The sequence below is a fragment of the Bufo bufo genome, chromosome 7, assembly GCF_905171765.1.
Source record: "Bufo bufo chromosome 7, aBufBuf1.1, whole genome shotgun sequence".
NCBI lineage: Eukaryota > Metazoa > Chordata > Amphibia > Anura > Bufonidae > Bufo > Bufo bufo.
The window spans coordinates 9,145,138-9,170,252 of record NC_053395.1 but is presented as its reverse complement, the minus strand read 5'-3'; the positions used below and the strand labels follow the sequence as shown (position 1 = coordinate 9,170,252).

General features: G+C 47.0%; 1 protein-coding gene across 3 annotated transcripts in view; it reads right to left on the bottom strand.

Annotated features, from left to right (window-relative positions):
- Positions 1-22,862, bottom strand: part of LOC121007928 (nuclear factor 7, brain-like) — a 35,495-nt gene extending 12,633 nt beyond the window's left edge. The window contains exons 1-9 of one of the 3 annotated variants that reach the window (XM_040440193.1): positions 22,705-22,862; positions 22,411-22,672; positions 15,765-15,839; positions 11,655-11,812; positions 7,775-8,236; positions 6,580-6,675; positions 6,251-6,484; positions 6,144-6,166; positions 5,935-6,065 (exon numbers count right to left, since the gene is read on the bottom strand). In XM_040440193.1, coding sequence (XP_040296127.1) covers positions 5,935-6,065; positions 6,144-6,166; positions 6,251-6,484; positions 6,580-6,675; positions 7,775-8,236; positions 11,655-11,812; positions 15,765-15,839; positions 22,411-22,621 — 1,390 coding nt within the window. In that variant the 5' untranslated portion in view covers positions 22,622-22,672; positions 22,705-22,862. Of the gene's footprint in view, positions 1-934; positions 1,699-5,934; positions 6,066-6,143; positions 6,167-6,250; positions 6,485-6,579; positions 6,676-7,774; positions 8,237-11,654; positions 11,813-15,764; positions 15,840-22,410 lie in introns of those variants that run through there. The other 2 variants (XM_040440194.1, XM_040440195.1) reach the window with 2 other exon arrangements.
- Positions 22,863-25,115: the final 2,253 nt, after the last annotated feature.

Genomic DNA, 25,115 nt, shown 5'->3' with positions numbered 1-25,115 from the left:
TTAGCCATAACATTAGGGAATAACATAGGTTCCCTTGTGACTACTGCAGGCAGCAAGTAAAGAGTCAGTTCTTGACGATGTGTTGTAAGCAGGAAAAAATGTGCAAGAATAACCATCTGATCTGCTATGACTATGGCCAAATTGTGATGTCTAGAGGAGTCTAAGCATCATCAAAACTGCAGGTCCTATCAGGTGTTACTGTGGTCCAAGGAAAGACCACCAGTGAGCCAGCAACATGGTCAGGGGAACTCAGGGCTCAATGATGTGTGTGGGGACAAAGGTAGCCTTTCTGGTCCGATCCCACAGCCAGGCTACTATAGCACAAATTGGTGAAAAAGATACTCGTGGCAACGATAAAAAAAAAAAAAAAAAAAAAAAAGTGTCAGAACGGACAGGACATTGCAGCTTGTTGAGCAACAGACCTGTTAGACTGCCCATACAGACCTCTGAAAGCACCTGTGCAAGTGGGCCTCAGAAAGAGACCATGACGAAATGTGGGATGTTAGAAAAATCTGAAACATGGAGACCCTAGCTCATAACATACAGGACCTACTGGTGCCAGATACCACAGGACTCCATCAGGGATCCCATAGAGTCCATGACAGAGCCGTTTTGGAAGTATACAATATTAGGTATATTTTATTGTGATGGCTGATTGGTGTATTGCCGGCTGTGTGCGAGTCAAACAGCAGCAAATGTAGTTATATATATATTAAAATATACTATTTTGGCTTGATGCTTCTTTAAAAAATATTGCAGAAAAAAAAAGGGTATTCTGGTCAAGACCCTGCAAACAGTGTGAATGTAGCCCAACTGACGGTGCTCTGACCAGAGGGAAGGTATAGGGGAGAAGCAGCAGGCGGATACATGATAGCAGTAACCAGACGACTTTGTATTATACCAGAGGAAAATAAATGACTACACGCCTCTTTGCTCATCGTGGGTCGTTTCATGAATTTAATTGAAAATTACAAAAAACAAACAAACTAAAAGAAAAGGTTAAACTACAGTAAAATCACAGTCTCATGAAACATTGACCTCTGACAAGAAATGCTACCAGACCACCAACGTGAGCAGCAGGAGACATTCAGAATTCGATCAAATCACAACCAACTTGGGAATGGAAACTATTACCCCTCAGCCAGGACCACACGAATGCTCAGTTATGTACGAGACGCAGAGCATCGACGTTGCGGCCGGAGTCATGCAGGAACGGGGACAGGTAAGGAAACAGTTTCTCAGTGAATGTGGCTCTGAACGTGTAGATGGCAGACATGTCATCAGCGTTGTAGAAGGAGATCTGGCCTCCATCGTAATCTATGTACACCCCGATTTTCTTCGGCTTGGAATCCAGGATCAAGGTCTTGGAAGGAGACTCCAGAGCCTTGTAGGCATTACCGTTCCTCAGCCAGATGGCCCAGTAGCCGTTCTTGGGGTTCAGCTTGATCTTACCCTTGCGGTTACTTGACTCGCTGGCCATGCCAACATCCCAAGCGGTCTTGTCTCCCACTTCCACCTCCCAGTAATGGCGGCCAGAATCAAAGCCCTCAGAACCCAGGACCAGGATGCACTGGCTGAAGCGTTTGGGATTGTCAGGGAGTGGGAGCTTAGAGTCTCCATATTTAACACTGGTCAGGCCGTTGGACAGGATCAAGTTGGGGTGCGCCGTGGAAGGGTCTAGCATCATAGGGGACAAGTCTAGGCAGCAACGATAAAAAAAGAAAAAAAAAATACATTTCAGTTTGTCACGTATCAGCCTGTGTAAGAGAACATTATGGAGGACGGTGCAGTGAAGAGCTAAGCTGCAGCACCACCGTCCACTAGGATCCAAGAACTGTCTGCATGGAATTCACATGTCCTCTTTGCCCTCGTGTTAACTCACATACTTCCAAAAAAATATAGGCTCTAGTGGGCGAAAGATCTCCATGTACCAGTATAAAATAGTGGGCCCTACTGGGACAGGGAATGTGGAAATACCGGAAAATATAACCATTTGGTTCTCTGGAACGTGGTTAATAAAGCAATGGGTCATAAAATATACCTTAATCAGCCATAAAGTTAACCCTGTCCTGTCTCATTACATACTATATCATAAGACCTATGTAGTTCCTGTGAGTTGATATAACAATATGTAACGGTGATGGTGCAGGCATTGGTTGTATTATACAGCCGTTCCATTGCTCTAGTGGCCAGAATACTGATCCTCTAGATGCCGCCTGAGGCCTAACACAATACTTCAGCATATTATATGCATGATCAAACTCATAGACCTTTAAGTCCCTGTGGAAATAAAATGAAACTGAATTTCATATGAACCACACAGCAATCACTGCTGCATTATTCCTCCCGCTTCAAAAAAAAAAAAGCATTAAAAAGCGACCAAAAAGTATTTCGGATCCAGAAAAAAAAAAAAAAAAAAAAAAAAAAAAAAAAAGCAAGCAGCATCAATTTAGCATCACTAATTTGAATGACCCAAAGAATAATGTAAGGGCTATTCCAGTTATAACAATCCACAGGACAGGGGATGATAGGGGGATCAGATCGGAGGCGGTCCTACAGCTGGGACCCCCAATCATAAAAACAGAGGCCTCATCCCCTGTGGAGTCCCCCTGAAGTGGACAGAGCGACCCCTGCTCCAATCATTTCTACGGGAGCACCGGAGACAGCAGAGTGAATGAAGCGGGGCACACTTTTCTGACCATCCGCTCTGTCCACTTTAGGGGGCTCCCAGCAGTAGGACCTCCGCCGATTTTTCCTGTGGATAGGGGATAACTTGTAATAACCGGAATACTCCAACATGTTATTTACACCACATGGTGAACACCATAAAAATAAAACCGAAAAAGCAAAACTTAAAAGAACTGCATTTTACATCCCCCACATGAAAGATTTAATAGAAGTATCTCAAAATTAGAGCATCCAATTAAAAACAACTTGTTTAGCAAAGAGCAAACTCATGTCTAAATGGACAGAAGCGGGGGGGAAAAAAATTAAAGTAAAATATAAGCCAGCCGGGAATGCGGCAGCAGTGACCAACCAGAGCCAGCCGTATCGCGAATGGGAGTGCAGTGGATCGGCAGGGGGAGTATTAAAACTTTAATCATTTACAGGGCACAGAGAATTGTTCGAATTGCACTGGAATATCCCTTTAAGGAGCTACAAAAAAAATAATTTGTTAACTTTATGTATGCCCCCCTCCCCGTGTGGCCAAAAAACACTCACCTATCGAGGTCTCCTGTGGTACCCAACACCAAAAAGTAGAAAAGCAGATCTTTTAACCCCTAAGAGGGAACCAATCTCAACAGGCTCCCTCATTACAGAGAACTACTTTTAGTACACCAGGCGTGTGCTTCATCACCCAGTCCTCCTTCACTGATAAGTTGCTCCAAATTCATGGATAGGAAGAGGCCTGTCCGATCAAGGAAAAGCTGCATAGCGGCCTCTTTTCAGAAGCTGTGGTATACATTAGAGCAGGGGTCTCAAACTCAATTTACCTGGGGGCCGCAGGAGGCAGAGTCTGGGTGAGGCTGGGCCGCATAAGGGATTTCACAAAAAAAAAAAGTCCTCAAATGTCATTATTAACAGTTTTAATTATTTCTTCTGAACATGAATAGAACATTGAGTGAAGATCATGAGCAGTTCTTCTGGACATGGCATCTTTTGCCTACTCCTTGCTGCCAGAGACTTGACAGCGCTTCTTCTCACAAATCTGAACCACATTTGGCTTTAGAGAGGAAGCCGTTGAGACCCTCAGTATGGCTTGAAGATGATCATCATTAAGTCTAGACCTGTACTTTGACTTATTGAAGTTCAAGGTGGAGAATAACTTTTCACACAAATATGTGCTCCCAAAAAGGCACACGGTCCGCTTGAACATTCGGGAAAGCTCAGGGAAGCTGGGGGGCAATTCTCTCAAAAATTGCCCATGCATGTCTGCTTTTCCACTCATCTCCCTCAACTTGGCTTTGAGATCAGAGTTGCATTGCAGGTCAATGCACAGGAGGGGCATCTTGCACATCAAAGGAAAAGGGGTCCACAAAAATTTGGAAAGTGGTTCTGTGCGTTTTGAGGTCTGCAAATCTGTGATCAAATTCCTTCTCTAGCTTAAAAATAGCATCAACATATTTCTCACCACTGAATGGTATGCCTGCATCCACAAGTGCCTTGCATGCTGGGAAATGGCAAAGGTTTGTCTGAGAGCTGGGATTTCCATAACACAAGTTTTGTGGAGAATGCTCTCACGTTGTCATAGGCTCCCTCCATGTTGTCACATTTCTCCCCCTCTGGCTCCCTCCATGTTGTCACATTTCTCCCCCTCCATGCCATCCATTTTTGCGCAGGCCGGCCGTTGGTGCGGGCCACAAAATATTGTGCTGAGGGCCGCAAATGGCCCGCGGGCCGCGAGTTTGAGACCCCTGCATTAGAGGAATAACACTACTTGTGACCATATGAGGACTTTTGGAAGGTACTATCATGTCTCTCATAGACCAAACATGGAAAAACAGGAGATTTTGCTTCCCGATCTCTCTGCAGCACACCTCCATAAGCAGCAGCAACAATAGTAATTATACAGCAGTGAATTATGGCTGCAGCTCTGTGGATGGACAGTGGGGGCTTCTAACCGGCAATGAGGTGACCGAAGAAGCGGTCAAGTCCCTTTAGGCTGACCATACAAATTAAAACTGTAGGTAGGTGGTGCGTGTCACTTCCTGAAGCCGTGGTGTTCAGCAAAACTTTCCCTGGAGCATCACACTGCATCCGCCCGTTTGTCTGCTTTCCATAGTACATACAAGAATCTCTTCACCAGATTAGTGAGACAGACGCATCCAATCAACATCACGTGATGTAAAAGAAAACCGGATGCATCAGACCCGGAAAGTTTCCATTTCTCTGTCATCTTCTGATGTCCACATGCCCAGGTGTTTTGGTGGTGGATGAGGTCAGCATGGTCATTCTGACCAGCCTGTGTCTACACAGCAAGTTGAAATGCCCTATGTGTTCTGACAACTTACTAACATAGGCAACAAATTTTGGTAAGTAGCTCTTTTGTGGGACAAGCTAGCCTTCACTGCCCACACAAATCAATGATCCCTGTGCGGCTGGGACGCTGTTGCTGGTTCAGTAGGTCTCGTTCCTTGGAGCACTTTTGGTAGGTTCTAACCACTGCATAATGGGAACAACCCACCAAAAACTGCTGTTTTGGAGAAATATATATATATTCCATAAGAAAACTGTGGCAGCATTCCCTTGAAAGCTGTATAGGATGTAGGGTGCCCGCGGTGGTCCCTCGATTCAGGACAGAAGACAGCAAAGAAAGTTCGCAGCACTCCTTGAAAGATAAAATGTGCTCTTTTATTCACACATATCAAGTGACAACGTTTCGGTTCTCTCACAGAACCTTTCTCAACCTGACTTGAGAAAGGTTCTGTGAGAGAACCGAAACGTTGTCACTTGATATGTGTGAATAAAAGAGCACATTTTATCTTTCAAGGAGTGCTGCAAACTTTCTTTGATATATATATATATATATATATATAGCTTTATAATAAATTTGAATTAAAATATTAAATTATAAATGAAAAATGTAATTAGCATTTTTCCAGTTTTGATTAAAGATTTTGGTCCCACTGCAAAAAACAAAAAAACACCTGGCATCTGAGGGCCTTGGTCCAGAGAGGGTTAATGTTATGGCTGAGCAGTGTACATTCCAAGCATCATTTCACGTCATCACCCTATGAAGCAGGGTAATATGATGGCCAATATATTTAGTGACATTGAGAATAGTAATTTATAGAAAGGAGGAAAAGATTGAAAACCGATCGGCCTGGGTCCGCAGCACCACAGAGGCTGCGGCAGATGGGAGGATTTCCCTGACACTGCCCTACGCTAACCAAAGAGGAATGGAAATATCACCTCTACATGTTCAGTACTTACATGGCACAATGAAAGATTTCATCTGCTTCCAAATCGAGTACTGAATGGGCCCCTTGAATGTTCCCTGACACAGATCCTTAGAGAGAAGCGTGTTCCCAGCTACTATTACATCCTTCTGCTGCTCCTGGCACCTGGACAGTAAGGTAGAAACATCAGCACAAACCAGTCTAATATCTTAAACATCAAACACAAATGATACACAAACTTACTTTTCAATGAATGACTTGATGCCCTGGAGAAATAAAGGAAAATTGTCATTAGGAAAACAAAAGTGAGACGACAAGGAGCCAGCACCATAAAGCTCAGCAGCACTTACTGTGAGGAAAGAGATGGAGTCTGTATCGTTCATTCTCTCATCGGCGACCGAGATGGTCTGTTTAATGTTGTCCTGGTTCTCCTGCATCTTCACCATGTTGCTCTCCATCTCTTTCAGCAGGTTTTCTCCCTGTTCCTGAAGCTGCTCCAGAAGCTTCTCCTCTCCCTCCTTCAAGAACGTGAGCAGCTTCTCAAACTCGGACTCGATGTGCTGCCGGCACTCAGATATGTTGGTCTGAAGAGAAAAAAAAAAATACCAAAACGCTAAAGACACCATCTGTCCACCACACATGGAGGCCGATGCACAGTGTGTAGACTTCCATCACTCACCTTGTGCTGCTCAACCTTCTCGCTCTGCTGGCTGGTCAGCTGTTCAGTCACCTTCAGAGCTTCTTCTAATGGAGCCACAATGGCCGACAGCTCTGTCTGCGGAGGAAGCAATACTTGTAATGCTCTTCATCTTAGATTTACACAGTTTTAAATTATCCTAGTGACTAACTTCACAAATACTTTCACAGAAATGGTGTTGTATTATAGAATATATAGTGCAGCGATTGGCAGAATCTCCCGCCTGCCCAGAGCAGCAGAGTTCCCACCAGTGACGGCAGGGTCATCTAACTCACTGACCTTCACTATATAACAACATATTTGGGGATTTCAGTTAATCATTCAGCAGTGCTATTGGATTCCAAGTGTCAAGCTGAAGAAATCAGAATGCAGCTCTCGATGACTCGAGTATAAGAAGTGTGAACATGGCTCTGGATGTTGATTGAGTATAAGATAGAATTCAGAAATGGAGCTTCCCACTGTAAGAGGTTCAGCACCGCGCACCTCCACAGATCAGCCGTTACCCAGTTCTGTCCATTGATGAGTGAAGCACTGCAAGCAGCTCCGCAGCACCTCTGTCTATTGTGGGGGTGTCAAAACACTCAATATGGGAAGCTCAATTTTGTTACTGGAATTTCTCTTTATATGTGCATAAAAGTTGAGAAACTGGTGTGACACTAGGCCAGGCATCCTCAAACTGCGGCCCTCCAGCTGTTGTAAAACTACAACTCCCACAATGCCCTGCTGTAGGCTGATACCTGCAGGCTGTTAGGGCATGCTGGGAGTTGTAGTTTTGCAACAGTTGGAGGGCCGCAGTTTGAGGATGCCTGCACTAGGCCATCAACATCTTAGACAACCCCTTTAAAGGGCACCTGTCAACCAGTTTTCTGCTGCTCTCCCTTTTAAACCCTAACATCTCAGCGCGCTCCAATGAGTTTTCATATTCATGAGCTCACGGCTCGCCTCACCCATCTGCCATATAAATCAGCGGCAGGGAGAGCCATGAGCTCATAATATGGGGACTCCTTGGCATGTGCTGGAGATGTTCATTATAAGATTTTGGCTGGAGAATGGCCCAGCATTTTGCTGGTGACAGATGCCTTTCAAGCTGGCAGCGGCACAATCAATTAACACTGTTGGAGGTGAGCTTTGAGATCTGCACCCAGCAGACTGTGAGGAGGGCCTCCTTACAACGTACCCTGTACACTCCCACTGCATCCAGGATGGGCAGGAAGGTGTGACTTGCGTGTTTCAGAGAGTCCCGGCAGATGACGCAGCTCAGTGTCCCATCATCTTTACAGTACAGCTTCAGCCTCTCGTCGTGCTCAGGACAGTTCTCTGATGGTTTAGGTTTCTCGGAAGGTTTAGTCGTGGTCAGGGAAGCATTACTACCAACCGTCTTCTTCACCAGGTTAGCCAGGGCTCTATTGGTGGTGTACCTCTTCTCAGTGATGACCTCCTTACAGTCAGGACAGGTGAAGGATTCCTGCCCGTTCCAGGCCTTGTCAGCACAGTTACGGCAGAAGTTATGGCCGCATTCCACCATGACTGGATCCTTGAAGAGCTCGCTGCACAGAAGGCAAGTCAGTTCTTCAGCAAAATCCCCAGATGGCATTGCTGAATTGGTTGATGGAGCAATTTCAACATCAACCTTCGCTTTCTAAAGAAAGAAGAGAATAACTGGGGTTAAGGCAGGTGTTCCTGGGGTAGGACGTTACGATGGCAGCATCCGTAATCACAGGAAGGACTCGGAGAAGGTGAAAACCTTGGGCAAAAAAAAGAACAATATAGAAGATCAAACCATAACAAATGTAAGTGAAGTGCTAGCACCACGGAGTCAATGTGCACAGGTCATCGTGACATCTCCACTGTTAGGCCTCATGCACACGGCCGTGTTCCGCGGCCGAGAGCGGTCCGTGGTAACCCGGCCGGGATTCCTGCTGACAGCAGGAGCGCACGGCGTCATTGGTTGCTATGACGCCGTGCGCTTCATGCCGCCGCTACTGTACAGTAATACTCGTATAGATCATACAAGTGTATTACTGTACAGTAGCGGCGGCATGAAGCGCACGGCGTCATAGCAACCAATGACGCCGTGCGCTCCTGCTGTCAGAAGGAATCCCGGCCGGGTTACCACGCACCGCTCTCGGCTGCGGAACACGGCCGTGTGCATGAGGCCTAACAGTGGAGATATATCACAACTGCAGTATGGAGACTCATAAGAGCAGAGCTACAAGTTTTCAAACACTTTTAAAAGGAGGTCCTCCGTTTTTTTTTTTTTATTATCATTAACAATGGCCAGAATGAAAGAAATGATACTCACTTCACGGCTCCTAGTTGTTTTCTATTTCCTTGAGAAATGCCCCTGGCCACCCCCCTCCCCCAGGATTGTCTGACCAGTGATTTCCTATGTGTTGAGAGGGACCAGGAAAGATGGAGTGGTGCAAAGTAAATTTGCCTTGTATCGTAATGGTGTCTCCGTGTGCCATACTGGGCGGATGGGTTGTGCAGTATCTGTGCAGAGTGGAAACTACACCTCTCAGCATCCCAACTAAAAGATATATGTCATCTGTGAGCAGCTTCACATGCACAAATCTCTTACCACCCTGGAATGGCTCTAACACTAAAGACATTGAGGGGGGAAAAAAAGGATCCTACATTGCACTAGTGAAGAATAAGGTGGAGGCTGCACAGGCCCTTGTGTGATGCAGGGGTTGTGTCACTGTAGAGAAAGTTAATACCTGGCACTTACTAATGTATAGCGATTGTCCATAGGATCTCCTTTGCTGGTTTCATTCATGTTCTCGTCGCATTTATACACTGCTCGTTTCCATGGTTACAGCCAACACTGCAGCACAGATAAAAGGAGCACGGGCAGCACGGTGGCTCAGTGGTTAGCACTGGTGCCCTAGGTTCGACTCCGACCAAGGGCAACATCTGCTTGGAGTTTGTATGTTCTCCCCATGTTTGCGTGGGTTTCCTCCGGGTTTCCTCCCACACTCCAAAGACATCCTGATAGGGACCTTAGATTGTGAGCCCCATTGGGGACAGTTGTCTGTAAAGCGCTGCAGAATATAGTAGCGCATAAAATAAATAAATTGGGATCTGCTGCACAAGCGTGCCTACTTGCGCTCCAACGATCCCAGCCACCAAAGAGTCCAACGCTTTTCCCTATAGTGTGCAAGCATGTCCACCACTGCTGGATTGCAGGGTGGTCATAACCATGGAAACGAATCATGTATAATGTAATGGAAAAGGAGGCAATATGGAGAATCACAATACATTAGTAAGTGCCTGGTATTAACTCTGTCTACATGATAAATGCCATTTGCTGAAGTGAGAAAACCGTTGAATAAACGCTTTTCACCATTTAGACTAATAGTAATCTCATACTTGAAATAAAAAACTGCAGCTCCAGCCCAAGTCTAGGGCTTCATGGTGACTTTGGCTGCACAACAAGAGAGTATATCGACATCCCATGTAATGATTGAGATCGTGGTCAAACTGCATCACGCAATATAATTCGCCTGTGACGTGGCAGTTGCCCAATATTTGGTCGCATTTGACTTTGCATAATAAACTTCCATTTAAGTTGCATAGAAAGGTGACTCACCTGCGATAGGTCTGCCATTTTATACTATCTTTTGAGTATTGCAAATCTTAAAGAGGTTGTCCAGAATTTGTACATTGATGGCCTATACGCAAGAATATCTGAATGGTGGGGCTCCGACGCCCTGCCAATCAGATGTTACCCAGTAGCTCTGGCGTCGGAATTACACAGCTCCATAGCTATAGAGGGAACGGGACTGGTTACTGCACCGCTGCTCTCATTCACTTCAATGGGAGCAGCGCTGATCTGATCCGCCAAATAACTGGACTTACTGGATGCTCCAGATAAACAGTAATAAGAGGTCAACTGTACAGACGAGACACTTATTATAGTCCGTTCTGGAGCCTTATGGACGCTGCAGTCATGCAGAGCATCAGGTGGACTTTTTACAGAACTACATCACCTGCGAAGATGTAACAATATTAAAGTGCCGAAAAAAAAGAGCTAAATCGTCCCGTTATTTGTGGCAGGAATGGCAGCAGGTCTTCTGCCGTTTTCAACCTCTGTACTGCAAGGGTTAAGCGTCACGGGTAAAACCTGCAGCAGAAGTTGACATGCTGTGGATTGAAACCCACAGCTCAAGTCAGTTTTTGCTCCAGGTTTTTCACAAATTATGGAAAGGTTGAAATTCCACTGTTATGGTAAGATTTTTCTGTTATGGTAAGATTTTTCTCCAACGTGCAAAAATCAAGGTTTTCCCTCACCCCTCAAATGGTCCTGGTGTCACAAAGACTGCCATGAAAAAAAGAAAAAATCATCCCGTATCGGGGTAAAATGTCACCCAAGATACAAATGTAACGCAGATATCAAACATTATCTGACCATAAGACCCAGGAAGCAGGTCATCAGATAATGAAGTCATTCAAGAAGGGATCAATACAGCACAAGGGTAAAAGATGTAAGATTAAGGCAGGGCATACAGCAGTGACATAGTCTTCATTTACCAGACTGCACACTGTGACGAAATCAGCGCTGTACAATAAAGAGGAGACCCCCTATCATTACAGGGATTACAATGGGTGGGATTCTAAGTACTGGATCCCAATAACACAAGTGTCCTCCATAGAGAGACCTCAGAAAATATTGAGGAGATCTGCTCAGCATTAAAAAGGACATTGAAATAATATATAAGAGATATATGCCCTCCCTTCAGATGAGTGAGGGTGCCTTCACTCATACTTAATGCCATCCATAGATTCACCTTGTAGAAAGGCTGCTCTGATCTCACAGGGTGGCACGTGATCCTATCCTTATGTACAGAGCCTTTAGGGGTGGTTTAGAGAAATATAAGGGAGGGCACAGTCCCCAGTCATGGAGATCCTATATTTTGAGTGTGCATTTCCTCTATAATCCAGCAGATATCTGGATCAATAGAAGGAGGGGAGATGCAGCAGCTCTGCCAGCAGAAAGAGCGGGCGTTGTGGCAACAGCTGGCAGGGTAGACCGGGAGGACTGAATGCCGCATTACCTTTGCTTCAGAGGTGCCAAAATCATTTTTTCGTTTCAGAGGAGCTTTTCCCTCTTCCGCTGTTCCGGGGTCCGTACTGTTAATCACCTGCCCTTCTTTCACTGGTTTGGGAATCACCAGTCGGGTTTTGTCCACCCATTCGTTTTGGCGGCGGTTCACTGCGGAAACAAGTGAGCTCTCATAATCAGGGGACAACGGAGGTGTAAGCTCCTCTAGCTGGACACTTACCAGATCAGCCATCCGGGACAGTGAACAGCCAGGGAATACAATGGAGACTTCAATTCCAAATACATCACATGAAAAACCATAAAAAGTACTTAAAAGAAAAAAAAGTGTGATCCAGCTGAAAATGTGAGACTGCAGTGGTAATCACCACATGTAGATGGATGCATGAAAAACAAAAGCTGTGAGCCTAGGTGGAACAATTCCTCATCTCTGCGTGGAGATGGCCGTCTCCCACCAGTACCTCCAGCCATCAGCTATAGAGGCGCCCAGATCCAGCAGTAGTAAAATTAAAATCACTGAATAAAAATAAAAATATGGCAGTCCATGGACACAATTGTGTTTTTCCTGGCCATGTGTACTGGTCGATACGGTGAATGCCACCTGGTCTGAAGCATTATGGACTACTTTCACACGGGCGTTTTGGCTTTCCGTTTGTGAGGTCCGTTCAGGGCTCTCACAAGCGGATCAGTTTTGCCCTAATGCATTCTGAATGGAAAAGGATCCACTCAGAATGCATCAGTTCGGTCTATATTCCACTTTGGAGACGGACACCAAAACGCTGCAAGCAGCGTTTTGGTGTCAGTCTGATGAAACTGAGCCAAACGGATCCGTCCTGACACAATGTAAGTCAATGGGGACAGATCCGTTTTCACTGACAATAGAAAAAGGATCCGTCCTCCATTGACTTTCAATGGTGTTCAAGACGGATCCGTCTTGGCTATGGTAAAGACAATACAAAAGGATCCGTCCATGACACGAGTGTGAAAGTAGCCTAAGAAGGCGTCACTCTGCACTGCCATGGTGGCTAGCAAGTCCCTGCTTGCAGGGCAGACGACACACCAAGGCTAGAGAGGACTACTCCTCACACTGATCCCCAATGTCACAATCCTTATCAAACACTTAGGGGCCACTGACGTAAAGTCACATATGATCCCCCAGGGCCTGCTTAGCAGTAGAAATATTCTAATGCTGCATTTACATGGCCCTGACCAGCCATATGCAGTAAATACAGCTCTTCACCTCCAATAAGAGCAGGCAGTTATCGGGAAGAAACTGTTGCTTCCGTGGAGGTGAAGAGCTGTATATACATGCAGCGATCACCTCCACTGTATGGTGATGAGCAATCACCTAGTTTTTGGGCAGCAGATAGCTGTTCACTGCTGCCCAGAAATGCGGATTTCAAGGGGTTTTCTGAGACTTTAATACTGAAGACCTATCCATCAGCTGCTTGAGAAGGCAGCAGCACTCCCAGTATCCCCGTGGCCTTAACTCAGCTTTTCCTAGGCCAGTTCATCAGTCACAAGATCTAGGCGCAGCTCAGCCCCATAGAAGGTGAGTGATACCAAGCGCGGCCACTATACAACGTACGGCACTCTGCTTGGCGGGCACGGAGAAGGCCACAGAGCTCACAGGAGCGTCGGTACCTTCTCCACTAGCTGATCGGCGGTGGTCCTGAGTGTCGGACCCCCACCAGATACTGATGATCTATCCTGAGGATAGCTCATCAGGATTAAAGTCTTGGAAAACCCTTTAAATGTGCAACATCAATGATTAATTCCCCCGATAAACAAGCGTTTTGTTGGCAGCACATTTACACGGGCTTATATTATCGGGAACAAGCATTTGTAGTAACGTTCATTCCTGATAATTGCCACTACAATTGGGCCGTGTAAACCCACAATAATAATCAGTGAGCGGCCACTCACATAGGCTGTCCAGCTGGCCACATACCGCCACTTTATATACCAGATTTATTGCAGACATTTCTGTCGCTGTTCTATTCATCGGAATGGTGTTTGCAGAAATGCATGTGCTTGGGACTGATCTTCTGTCACAGGCATTTCTGCCACATTCGTAGAGTAGTTAGAAGAGCCCCCCGCACGCTCTTAGCAGAGGGCTGAGTGGTCAGCTTACAGCAACCAATCGCCCAATTTTGGGCCTCTGCACGTTTCAGGATTTTCAGTTTGGATTCTGGTTCTCATCCAGCAGAATAAATCCACATGGAACTAACAAAGGGGATGATGTAAATCTGCAGCACTATCTACCATATCCGAGATCTGCAGTTTTTACCTGAACTTTACATCGACATTTATCCTCTGGATTTTACATTCACCTTCAAGTTCAGATTGCAAATCCAAAGCTGCTAGCCGCTGTGATCAGAGCCTCACACGTGCCCCGCTGCTCTAGAGCCGGCCGGTCATACTGCATGGTTGCTTCTATTACTACGGCTCGGAAAATGAATCAGAGCTCTAAATCTATTCAGGCTATGTTGGCACTCCAAAGGTAAGTGGGCAAAAAGGGGCCCCTAAGGAAGAGGGGAGGGGGGGGGGGAAGGGGGAGTGTGATTATATTAAAATATAACTTTTAATGTGGTCTGAAGATAACAGAATAATATGACTCCCTACAATACACAGACATACATAGAGGGACCAAAACAATGGTACCCTGGTCGCTGGTAAAGAAAACGAATCTGCTCCGTCTATTGAAAGGCGTGAGCAGTCTTACCAGACCCTTGTAGATGATAGGATCAGTCAGGGGGGATGAGGTTCAGGAAACGATGGATGTGTACCACACGGGAAGTTGCGGTCTTGCTCTGTATAACCCTACCAATTGGGGTGGGGGCTATTTTACTTCTACCTACCTACACAGAGCACCCGCCCCGAAAGGGGCGACCCCGTCTAGATACCTGCCCCCTAAATCTACAAAATAATTGCCAGTGCAAAAGAAAACGATTGTGGTACTTCCAATGTCATTAGAAGTACCACAATCGTTTTCTTTTGCACTGGCAATTATTTTGTAGATTTAGGGGGCAGGTATCCAGACGGGGTCGCCCCTTTCGGGGCGGGTGCTCTGTGTAGGTAGGTAGAAGTAAAATAGCCCCCACCCCAATTGGTAGGGGTGGGGGCTATGATACAGCAACAGAGCAAGACCGCAACTTCCCGTGTGGTACACATCCATCGTTTCCTGAACCTCATTCCCCCCCCCTGACTGATCCCATCATCTACAAGGGTCTGGTAAGACTGCTCACGCCTTTCAATAGACGGAGCAGATTCGTTTTCTTTACCAGCGACCAGGGTACCATTGTTTTATTACTACGGCTCACACACATTTCTGACTGATGTGGTCATGTGATTTTAGGGCGCCCTTCAGTCACTTTGGGGGACAATAAAATAAGAAAAGGAGCTGCAGACAGATGTCTTCAGGTGAGAGGAGAGGAGCAGGATCCACAGGATTGGTTCATTCATTTGTCAGAGAATGGACACACAGGACAGCGTGGATTTATCAGCTATCTGCAGGATAATGTCTGATTACTGGGGGCCCCACCGATCACTGGAGGTTGATTCCTCAGACCCCTGTTCCTACTGCACAATGAGAAGAGGTTTGAATGCGACGCTGGTCAAGCATGCATACATCTATGGAACTGACTCAGACAGCGAGTACAGCGCTTGTCCGTTAAGAAGCATTGTAGCAGAGGAGTGAGGGCCTCATGCACACGTCTGTGGAACATGGACCGTGAGATACCGGCCTGGATCCCTGCTGAGAGCACAGCGTCATTGGTTGCTATGACGCCGTGCGCCTCGTGCCGCCGCCACTGTACAGTAATACACGTGTATGATCTAAACTAGTGTATTACTGTACAGCAGGGGCAGTACGAAGCGCACGGTGTCATAGTAACCAATGACGCTGTGCGCTCCTGCACTCAGCAGGAATCCAGGCCGGGATACCACAGTCCATGTTCCACGGACGTGTGCATGAGGCTTAAGGGTCTCGGCAGAGGTCAGACATTTATCACCTATCCTGTGAATAGATGATAAATGTCCTCTTTATATCTCAGTTGCAGCAGGTTTTAGTGCAGCAGCCACCGATGTAATGATTGTTGCTTACAGCCGACATAATGGACAAAGAACTCCTCCCGGCCCGCCTGCTTATTCACTCGGGTTTTCACAATCTCCGCATCATCTGCAAAGAGAAAAAGAAAAAAGATAAGAATAATCAACATGTGAGACAAGGCGTGGAGGAGGAGCACACAGAACCGTGAGAGGATCAGGTCTGCTCTAAATACACAGTGGGACATTAACCAAAACGCGCCCATCCCGCTCAGCCCCATTGAAGTGAATTGGGCGGAGCTGTGACACTAAGCACAGGCGCTCTCCAATGTACGGCACCGTGTCTGGTGAGCACGGAGAAGGCCGCGGTGCTCACCGAAGAGTTGGCGCCTTCTCCTACAGCTGATCGACGGGGTGCCCTGTGTCAGACCCCACCAATCAGATACTGATGACCTTATCCAGAGGACAGGTTGTCAGTAACAAAATCCCCCCAAAAAACCTTTGTTTGCTGCTCTGTATAGGAGTATGTTGGCACTATATATATGAAGATTATTATATGTCCTGTATATGAGGTAGTATAGAGGGGGTATCACACTGTACAGCTGCATATGGGGGGGGTATCACACTGTACAGCTGCATATGGGGGGGTATCACACTGTACAGCTGCATATGTGGGGGGTATCACACTGTACAGCTGCATATGGGGGGGGTATCACACTGTACAGCTGCATATGGGGGGGGGTATCACACTGTACAGCTGCATATGGGGGGGTATCACACTGTACAGCTGCATATGGGGGGGTATCACACTGTACAGCTGCATATGGGGTGGGTATCACACTGTACAGCTGCATATGGGGGGGTATCACACTGTACAGCTGCATATGGGGGGGTATCACACTGTACAGCTGCATATGGGGGGGTATCACACTGTACAGCTGCATATGGGGGGGTATCACACTGTACAGCTGCATATGGGGGGGTATCACACTGTACAGCTGCATATGGGGGGGTATCACACTGTACAGCTGCATATGGGGGGGTATCACACTGTACAGCTGCATATGGGGGGGGTATCACACTGTACAGCTGCATATGGGGGGGGTATCACACTGTACAGCTGCATATGGGGGGGTATCACACTGTACAGCTGCATATGGGGGGGGTATCACACTGTACAGCTGCATATGGGGGGGTATCACACTGTACAGCTGCATATGGGGGGGTATCACACTGTACAGCTGCATATGGGGGGGGTATCACACTGTACAGCTGCATATGGGGGGTGTATCACACTGTACAGCTGCATATGGGGGGTGTATCACACTGTACAGCTGCATATGGGGGGTGTATCACACTGTACAGCTGCATATGGGGGGTGTATCACACTGTACAGCTGCATATGGGGGGTGTATCACACTGTACAGCTGCATATGGGGGGGTATCACACTGTACAGCTGCATATGGGGGGGTATCACACTGTACAGCTGCATATGGGGGGGTATCACACTGTACAGCTGCATATGGGGGGGTATCACACTGTACAGCTGCATATGGGGGGGTATCACACTGTACAGCTGCATATGGGGGGGTATCACACTGTACAGCTGCATATGGGGGGGTATCACACTGTACAGCTGCATATGGGGGGGTATCACACTGTACAGCTGCATATGGGGGGGTATCACACTGTACAGCTGCATATGGGGGGGTATCACACTGTACAGCTGCATATGGGGGGGTATCACACTGTACAGCTGCATATGGGGGGGTATCACACTGTACAGCTGCATATGGGGGGGTATCACACTGTACAGCTGCATATGGGGGGTATCACACTGTACAGCTGCATATGGGGGGGTATCACACTGTACAGCTGCATATGGGGGGGTATCACACTGTACAGCTGCATATGGGGGGGGTATCACACTGTACAGCTGCATATGGGGGGGTATCACACTGTACAGCTGCATATGGGGGGGTATCACACTGTACAGCTGCATATGGGGGGGTATCACACTGTACAGCTGCATATGGGGGGTGTATCACACTGTACAGCTGCATATGGGGGGTGTATCACACTGTACAGCTGCATATGGGGGTGTATCACACTGTACAGCTGCATATGGGGGTGTATCACACTGTACAGCTGCATATGGGGGTGTATCACACTGTACAGCTGCATATGGGGGTGTATCACACTGTACAGCTGCATATGGGGGTGTATCACACTGTACAGCTGCATATGGGGGTGTATCACACTGTACAGCTGCATATGGGGGGGTGTATCACACTGTACAGCTGCATATGGGGGGGTGTATCACACTGTACAGCTGCATATGGGGGGGTGTATCACACTGTACAGCTGCATATGGAGGGGGTGTATCACACTGTACAGCTGCATATGGAGGGGGTGTATCACACTGTACAGCTGCATATGGAGGGGGTGTATCACACTGTACAGCTGCATATGGAGGGGGTGTATCACACTGTACAGCTGCATATGGAGGGGGTGTATCACACTGTACAGCTGCATATGGAGGGGGTGTATCACACTGTACAGCTGCATATGGAGGGGGTGTATCACACTGTACAGCTGCATATGGAGGGGGTGTATCACACTGTACAGCTGCATATGGAGGGGGTGTATCACACTGTACAGCTGCATATGGAGGGGGGGTATCACACTGTACAGCTGCATATGGAGGGGGTGTATCACACTGTACAGCTGCATATGGAGGGGGTGTATCACACTGTACAGCTGCATATGGAGGGGGTGTATCACACTGTACAGCTGCATATGGAGGGGGTGTATCACACTGTACAGCTGCATATGGAGGGGGTGTATCACACTGTACAGCTGCATATGGAGGGGGTGTATCACACTGTACAGCTGCATATGGAGGGGGTGTATCACACTGTACAGCTGTATATGGAGGGGGTGTATCACACTGTACAGCTGTATATGGAGGGGGTGTATCACACTGTACAGCTGTATATGGAGGGGGTGTATCACACTGTACAGCTGTATATGGAGGGGGTGTATCACACTGTACAGCTGTATATGGAGGGGGTGTATCACACTGTACAGCTGTATATGGAGGGGGTGTATCACACTGTACAGCTGTATATGGAGGGGGTGTATCACACTGTACAGCTGTATATGGAGGGGGTGTATCACACTGTACAGCTGTATATGGAGGGGGTGTATCACACTGTACAGCTGTATATGGAGGGGGTGTATCACACTGTACAGCTGTATATGGAGGGGGTGTATCACACTGTACAGCTGTATATGGAGGGGGTGTATCACACTGTACAGCTGTATATGGAGGGGGTGTATCACACTGTACAGCTGTATATGGAGGGGGTGTATCACACTGTACAGCTGTATATGGAGGGGGTGTATCACACTGTACAGCTGTATATGGAGGGGGTGTATCACACTGTACAGCTGTATATGGAGGGGGTGTATCACACTGTACAGCTGTATATGGAGGGGGTGTATCACACTGTACAGCTGTATATGGAGGGGGTGTATCACACTGTACAGCTGTATATGGAGGGGGTGTATCACACTGTACAGCTGTATATGGAGGGGGTGTATCACACTGTACAGCTGTATATGGAGGGGGTGTATCACACTGTACAGCTGTATATGGAGGGGGTGTATCACACTGTACAGCTGTATATGGAGGGGGTGTATCACACTGTACAGCTGTATATGGAGGGGGTGTATCACACTGTACAGCTGTATATGGAGGGGGTGTATCACACTGTACAGCTGTATATGGAGGGGGTGTATCACACTGTACAGCTGTATATGGAGGGGGTGTATCACACTGTACAGCTGTATATGGAGGGGGTGTATCACACTGTACAGCTGTATATGGAGGGGGTGTATCACACTGTACAGCTGTATATGGAGGGGGTGTATCACACTGTACAGCTGTATATGGAGGGGGTGTATCACACTGTACAGCTGTATATGGAGGGGGTGTATCACACTGTACAGCTGTATATGGAGGGGGTGTATCACACTGTACAGCTGTATATGGAGGGGGTGTATCACACTGTACAGCTGTATATGGAGGGGGGTGTATCACACTGTACAGCTGTATATGGAGGGGGTGTATCACACTGTACAGCTGTATATGGAGGGGGTGTATCACACTGTACAGCTGTATATGGAGGGGGTGTATCACACTGTACAGCTGTATATGGAGGGGGTGTATCACACTGTACAGCTGTATATGGAGGGGGTGTATCACACTGTACAGCTGTATATGGAGGGGGTGTATCACACTGTACAGCTGTATATGGAGGGGGTGTATCACACTGTACAGCTGTATATGGAGGGGGTGTATCACACTGTACAGCTGTATATGGAGGGGGTGTATCACACTGTACAGCTGTATATGGAGGGGGTGTATCACACTGTACAGCTGTATATGGAGGGGGTGTATCACACTGTACAGCTGTATATGGAGGGGGTGTATCACACTGTACAGCTGTATATGGAGGGGGGGTATCACACTGTACAGCTGTATATGGAGGGGGGGTATCACACTGTACAGCTGTATATGGAGGGGGGGTATCACACTGTACAGCTGTATATGGAGGGGGGGTATCACACTGTACAGCTGTATATGGAGGGGGGGTATCACACTGTACAGCTGTATATGGAGGGGGGGTATCACACTGTACAGCTGTATATGGAGGGGGGGTATCACACTGTACAGCTGTATATGGGGGGGTATCACACTGTATAGATGGGGTATTATATAGGCGGTATCACCCGGTATAGATGTATATGGAGAGTATTATATAGTGGTATCACACGGTATAGATGTATATGGGGGTATTATATAGGGGGTATCACACGGTACATAGGGGGTATCACACGGTACATAGGGGGTATCACACGGTACATAGGGGGTATCACACGGTACATAGGGGGTATCACACGGTACATAGGGGGTATCACACGGTACATAGGGGGTATCACACGGTACATAGGGGGTATCACACGGTACATAGGGGGTATCACACGGTACATAGGGGGTATCACACGGTACATAGGGGGTATTATATAGTGGTATCACACGGTATATAGGGGGTATTATATAGTGGTATCACACGGTATAGATGGGGTATTATATAGTGGTATCACACGGTATATAGGGGGTATCACACGGTATAGATGTATATGGGGGTATTATATGGGGGTATCACACAGTATAGATCTATATGGAGGGCGGTATAGATGGGGTATCACACGGTATATAGGGGGTATTATATAGTGGTATCACACGGTATATAGGGGGTATCACACAGTATAGATGTATATGGAGGGGGGGTATCACACTGTACAGCTGTATATGGAGGGGGGGTATCACACTGTACAGCTGTATATGGAGGGGGGGTATCACACTGTACAGCTGTATATGGAGGGGGGGTATCACACTGTACAGCTGTATATGGAGGGGGGGTATCACACTGTACAGCTGTATATGGAGGGGGGGTATCACACTGTACAGCTGTATATGGAGGGGGGGTATCACACTGTACAGCTGTATATGGAGGGGGGGTATCACACTGTACAGCTGTATATGGGGGGGTATCACACTGTACAGCTGTATATGGGGGGGTATCACACTGTATAGATGGGGTATTATATAGGCGGTATCACCCGGTATAGATGTATATGGAGAGTATTATATAGTGGTATCACACGGTATAGATGTATATGGGGGTATTATATAGGGGGTATCACACGGTACATAGGGGGTATCACACGGTACATAGGGGGTATCACACGGTACATAGGGGGTATCACACGGTACATAGGGGGTATCACACGGTACATAGGGGGTATCACACGGTACATAGGGGGTATCACACGGTACATAGGGGGTATCACACGGTACATAGGGGGTATCACACGGTACATAGGGGGTATCACACGGTACATAGGGGGTATCACACGGTACATAGGGGGTATTATATAGTGGTATCACACGGTATATAGGGGGTATTATATAGTGGTATCACACGGTATAGATGGGGTATTATATAGTGGTATCACACGGTATATAGGGGGTATCACACGGTATAGATGTATATGGGGGTATTATATGGGGGTATCACACAGTATAGATCTATATGGAGGGCGGTATAGATGGGGTATCACACGGTATATAGGGGGTATTATATAGTGGTATCACACGGTATATAGGGGGTATCACACAGTATAGATGTATATGGAGGGCATTATATAGGGGGTATCACACGGTATATAGGGGGTATACGGGGTATTATATAGTGGTACCACACAGTATAGATGGGGTATTATATAGGGGTATAGATGTATATGGGGGTATCACACGGTATAGATGTATATGGGGGTATCACACGGTATATAGGGGGTATCACACGGTATAGATGTATATGGGGGTATCACACGGTATATAGGGGGTATCACACGGTATAGATGTATATGGAGGTATCACACGGTATATAGGGGGTATACGGGGTATTATATAGTGGTACCACACAGTATAGATGGGGTATTATATAGGGGTATATATGTATATGGGGGTATCACACGGTATAGATGTATATGGGGGTATCACACGGTATATAGGGGGTATTATATGGGGGTATCACACGGTACAGATGCACACACAGGGGTGAGTACTTACGGAAGGATCCGTCCTGCCTCTTGCAGGAGTAGGTGGCCCCGATCTGGACGACCACATCTTCCTCCACGTCCTCGTCTTCTCCGTCTCCGCCATCATCGTTCTCATCATCATCGTCCATGGGCTCCTCGGGGTTGTTGTCCGCATCCTCCCCGGCCGCCGAGTTGTCTTTCTTCTCCAGCTCGGAGACATCGGGCTGCGCTACGGAGGCCATAATGGCGGAGCACGTGAAGCGGTAACGAGCGGGAGGCCTGGAGACTATCACCTCACACACAGGGGGGAGCTAGAAACTATCACCTCACACTCAGGGGGGAGCTAGAAACTATCACCTCACACACGAGTCGCACACTGGGGAACCTGGAAACCGCGAGAGCGGGAAACACCGGGCCTAGGCAGGGAACGCGACTGCGAATGCGACTGTTCCTCAGACCTCCGGCGGACGGACTGCGCATGCGCCGCCTCCATCTTTACATGCAGCTGAGGAGAGGAACAAAGGGGCAGGGACTGCATGTGGTGATAGGACAGTGTAATGGCGGCGTGCAGCTCCTCAGGGGGATGTGGGACCCTCTCACCCCACAGGCTGACAGTGGGCAGAGACATTTTCCTGGCTGAAAATCAGTTGTATTCACTTAACTGTTGCTTTCAGAAATACACGTTTTTGCCAGCCATTACAATGAAAGCGATTTTCAGTTGCTCGAAGTCGGCAGCGTGTGAACGCGCCCTTACAGGAGCGGTGCTCAATACGTTATCTACATAACAAAAAAGCCAGTGGAACCAATTATCAAAAATAGTATCGACCTTATTATAATAATATATATAAAACATGGAAGAAAAAAGTCAAGCTGGAAAAGGATATACAGCGAAACAAAGGGCAAGGCCTCACTGGACAGCCATGTACCGCCGCAGATACCAGGCCATACGCTGCGTGTCACAGTAACTGGTAGTACGTCTCTTAGAAGAGTATCTACACAACAACTATGGGGATAGTACATATCACCCACCCCGTATGGTACTATGTGAGATCCACAGCATAAGCCCCCAGTAACCGTGAAAGGAAGAAAAGCCTAAAGAAATCCATGTATATGGGGATGACGTACCTTCCTACTACCAAGTAAAGTTTTGGGACAAGCAGTTTACGTGGGGTAGGGAAGCAATTGAAGACCCCCATTCGGGATGACCTGTCGAAGAGGAAATGTGCCGTAAAGTGGCGGCCATGATTTTGGAAGATTGTCGGGTCACAGTCAGTGTTATGGCTCATGAATTCGGCATTTCAGTTGGCTCAGTTTCCAGGATCATTCATGATGTTTTGATGATGTCATAGGTCAGCACCCAGTGGGTGCCACGAATGTTGACGTCTGAACAAAAAACTTGTCATTAGCAATTTAGCCAAGAGAATTTCGATATGTTTAGAGAAAATCCAGGACAATTCTATTCTCGTATTATTATTATTATTATGAGTGATGAAACACGGGTCTACCACGAGGATCCTGAGACCAAACAGGAGTCCATGCAATAGAAGTAAGTACACGGGGTCACCAACTCCAAATAAATGTGTGCAGCAGTCAGCTGGGAAGATCAAGGCAACGTTTTTTGGGATTTTATTACTAGAATTTATGCCACACAAGACAACCATTACCCTCTGCTTCAACAATAAAGGATTTACATGAGGCAAAGAGAAATGCCGTGGAAAGTTGTCAGCAGGCGGGTCGTTGCTACTTCACCACAATGCACCAGCTCGCAAATCACAAGCTGCTATCAGCGAATGTGGCTTCATGGAGCTTAAAGGGGTCTTCCGAGATTTTTATACTGATTACCTATTCTCTAGATAGGTAATCAGTATCTGATCAGTGGGGTTCCGACCCCTAGGGCCCCTGCTGATCAGCTATTTAAGAAGGCAGCAGCACTCCTGTGAGCACCGTGGCCTTCTCACAGCTTTTCCTAGGCCAGTGACATCATTTCATCATTCCAATGGCCTAGGAGCAGCTCAGCCCCATAGAAGTGAATGAGGATGAGCGCGATACCAAGCACAGCTGCTATACAATACATGGTGCTGTGCTTGGTGAGCTGCAATAAGGAGTGCCGCTGACTTCTCAAAACATGTCGAACTACCACCAATCAGATACCAATGACTATCCAGAGGAAGTAAAAAAAAATCCTGGAAAACTCTTAACCCTTTCGCTACCAGCGCCAGGTACGGTGCTGGAGCGATACCGCTGCACGTGCAGTTTCTAACAGCAGAGACCTGCGGCTAATTACCGCGGCCGGCAATAATGCCGATTACGATAATTAAAAGGTTTAAGATGCCGTGATCAAGTGAGATCACGGCATCTAAATGCGCAAAACCCCCAAAGCAGTGCGGCCAATGGGGATGCCGGTAATTGATTTGAATGCACTCTGCCCCTCTAAAGAGGCTGAGAACATTCAAACTGCAATTCTTATTTTGGCCACCAGATGGCAGGCCAACATAAGAAATGAGCAATTCCCTGTAATAGGTCCAGTTTCAACATGATTGTTCAAAATTAAAAAAAAATTGATATTGCAGGCTCAAATACAAACTTCAAAATCATTACAAAAAATAAAAACAAATATATTAAAAAAATATAAAAGTTTAAATCACCCCATTTTCGTATAATAATAATAATAAAAAAAAATCTAAATAACAAAATATACAGTATAAACATCATGGGTATCACCGTGACCGAAAACGC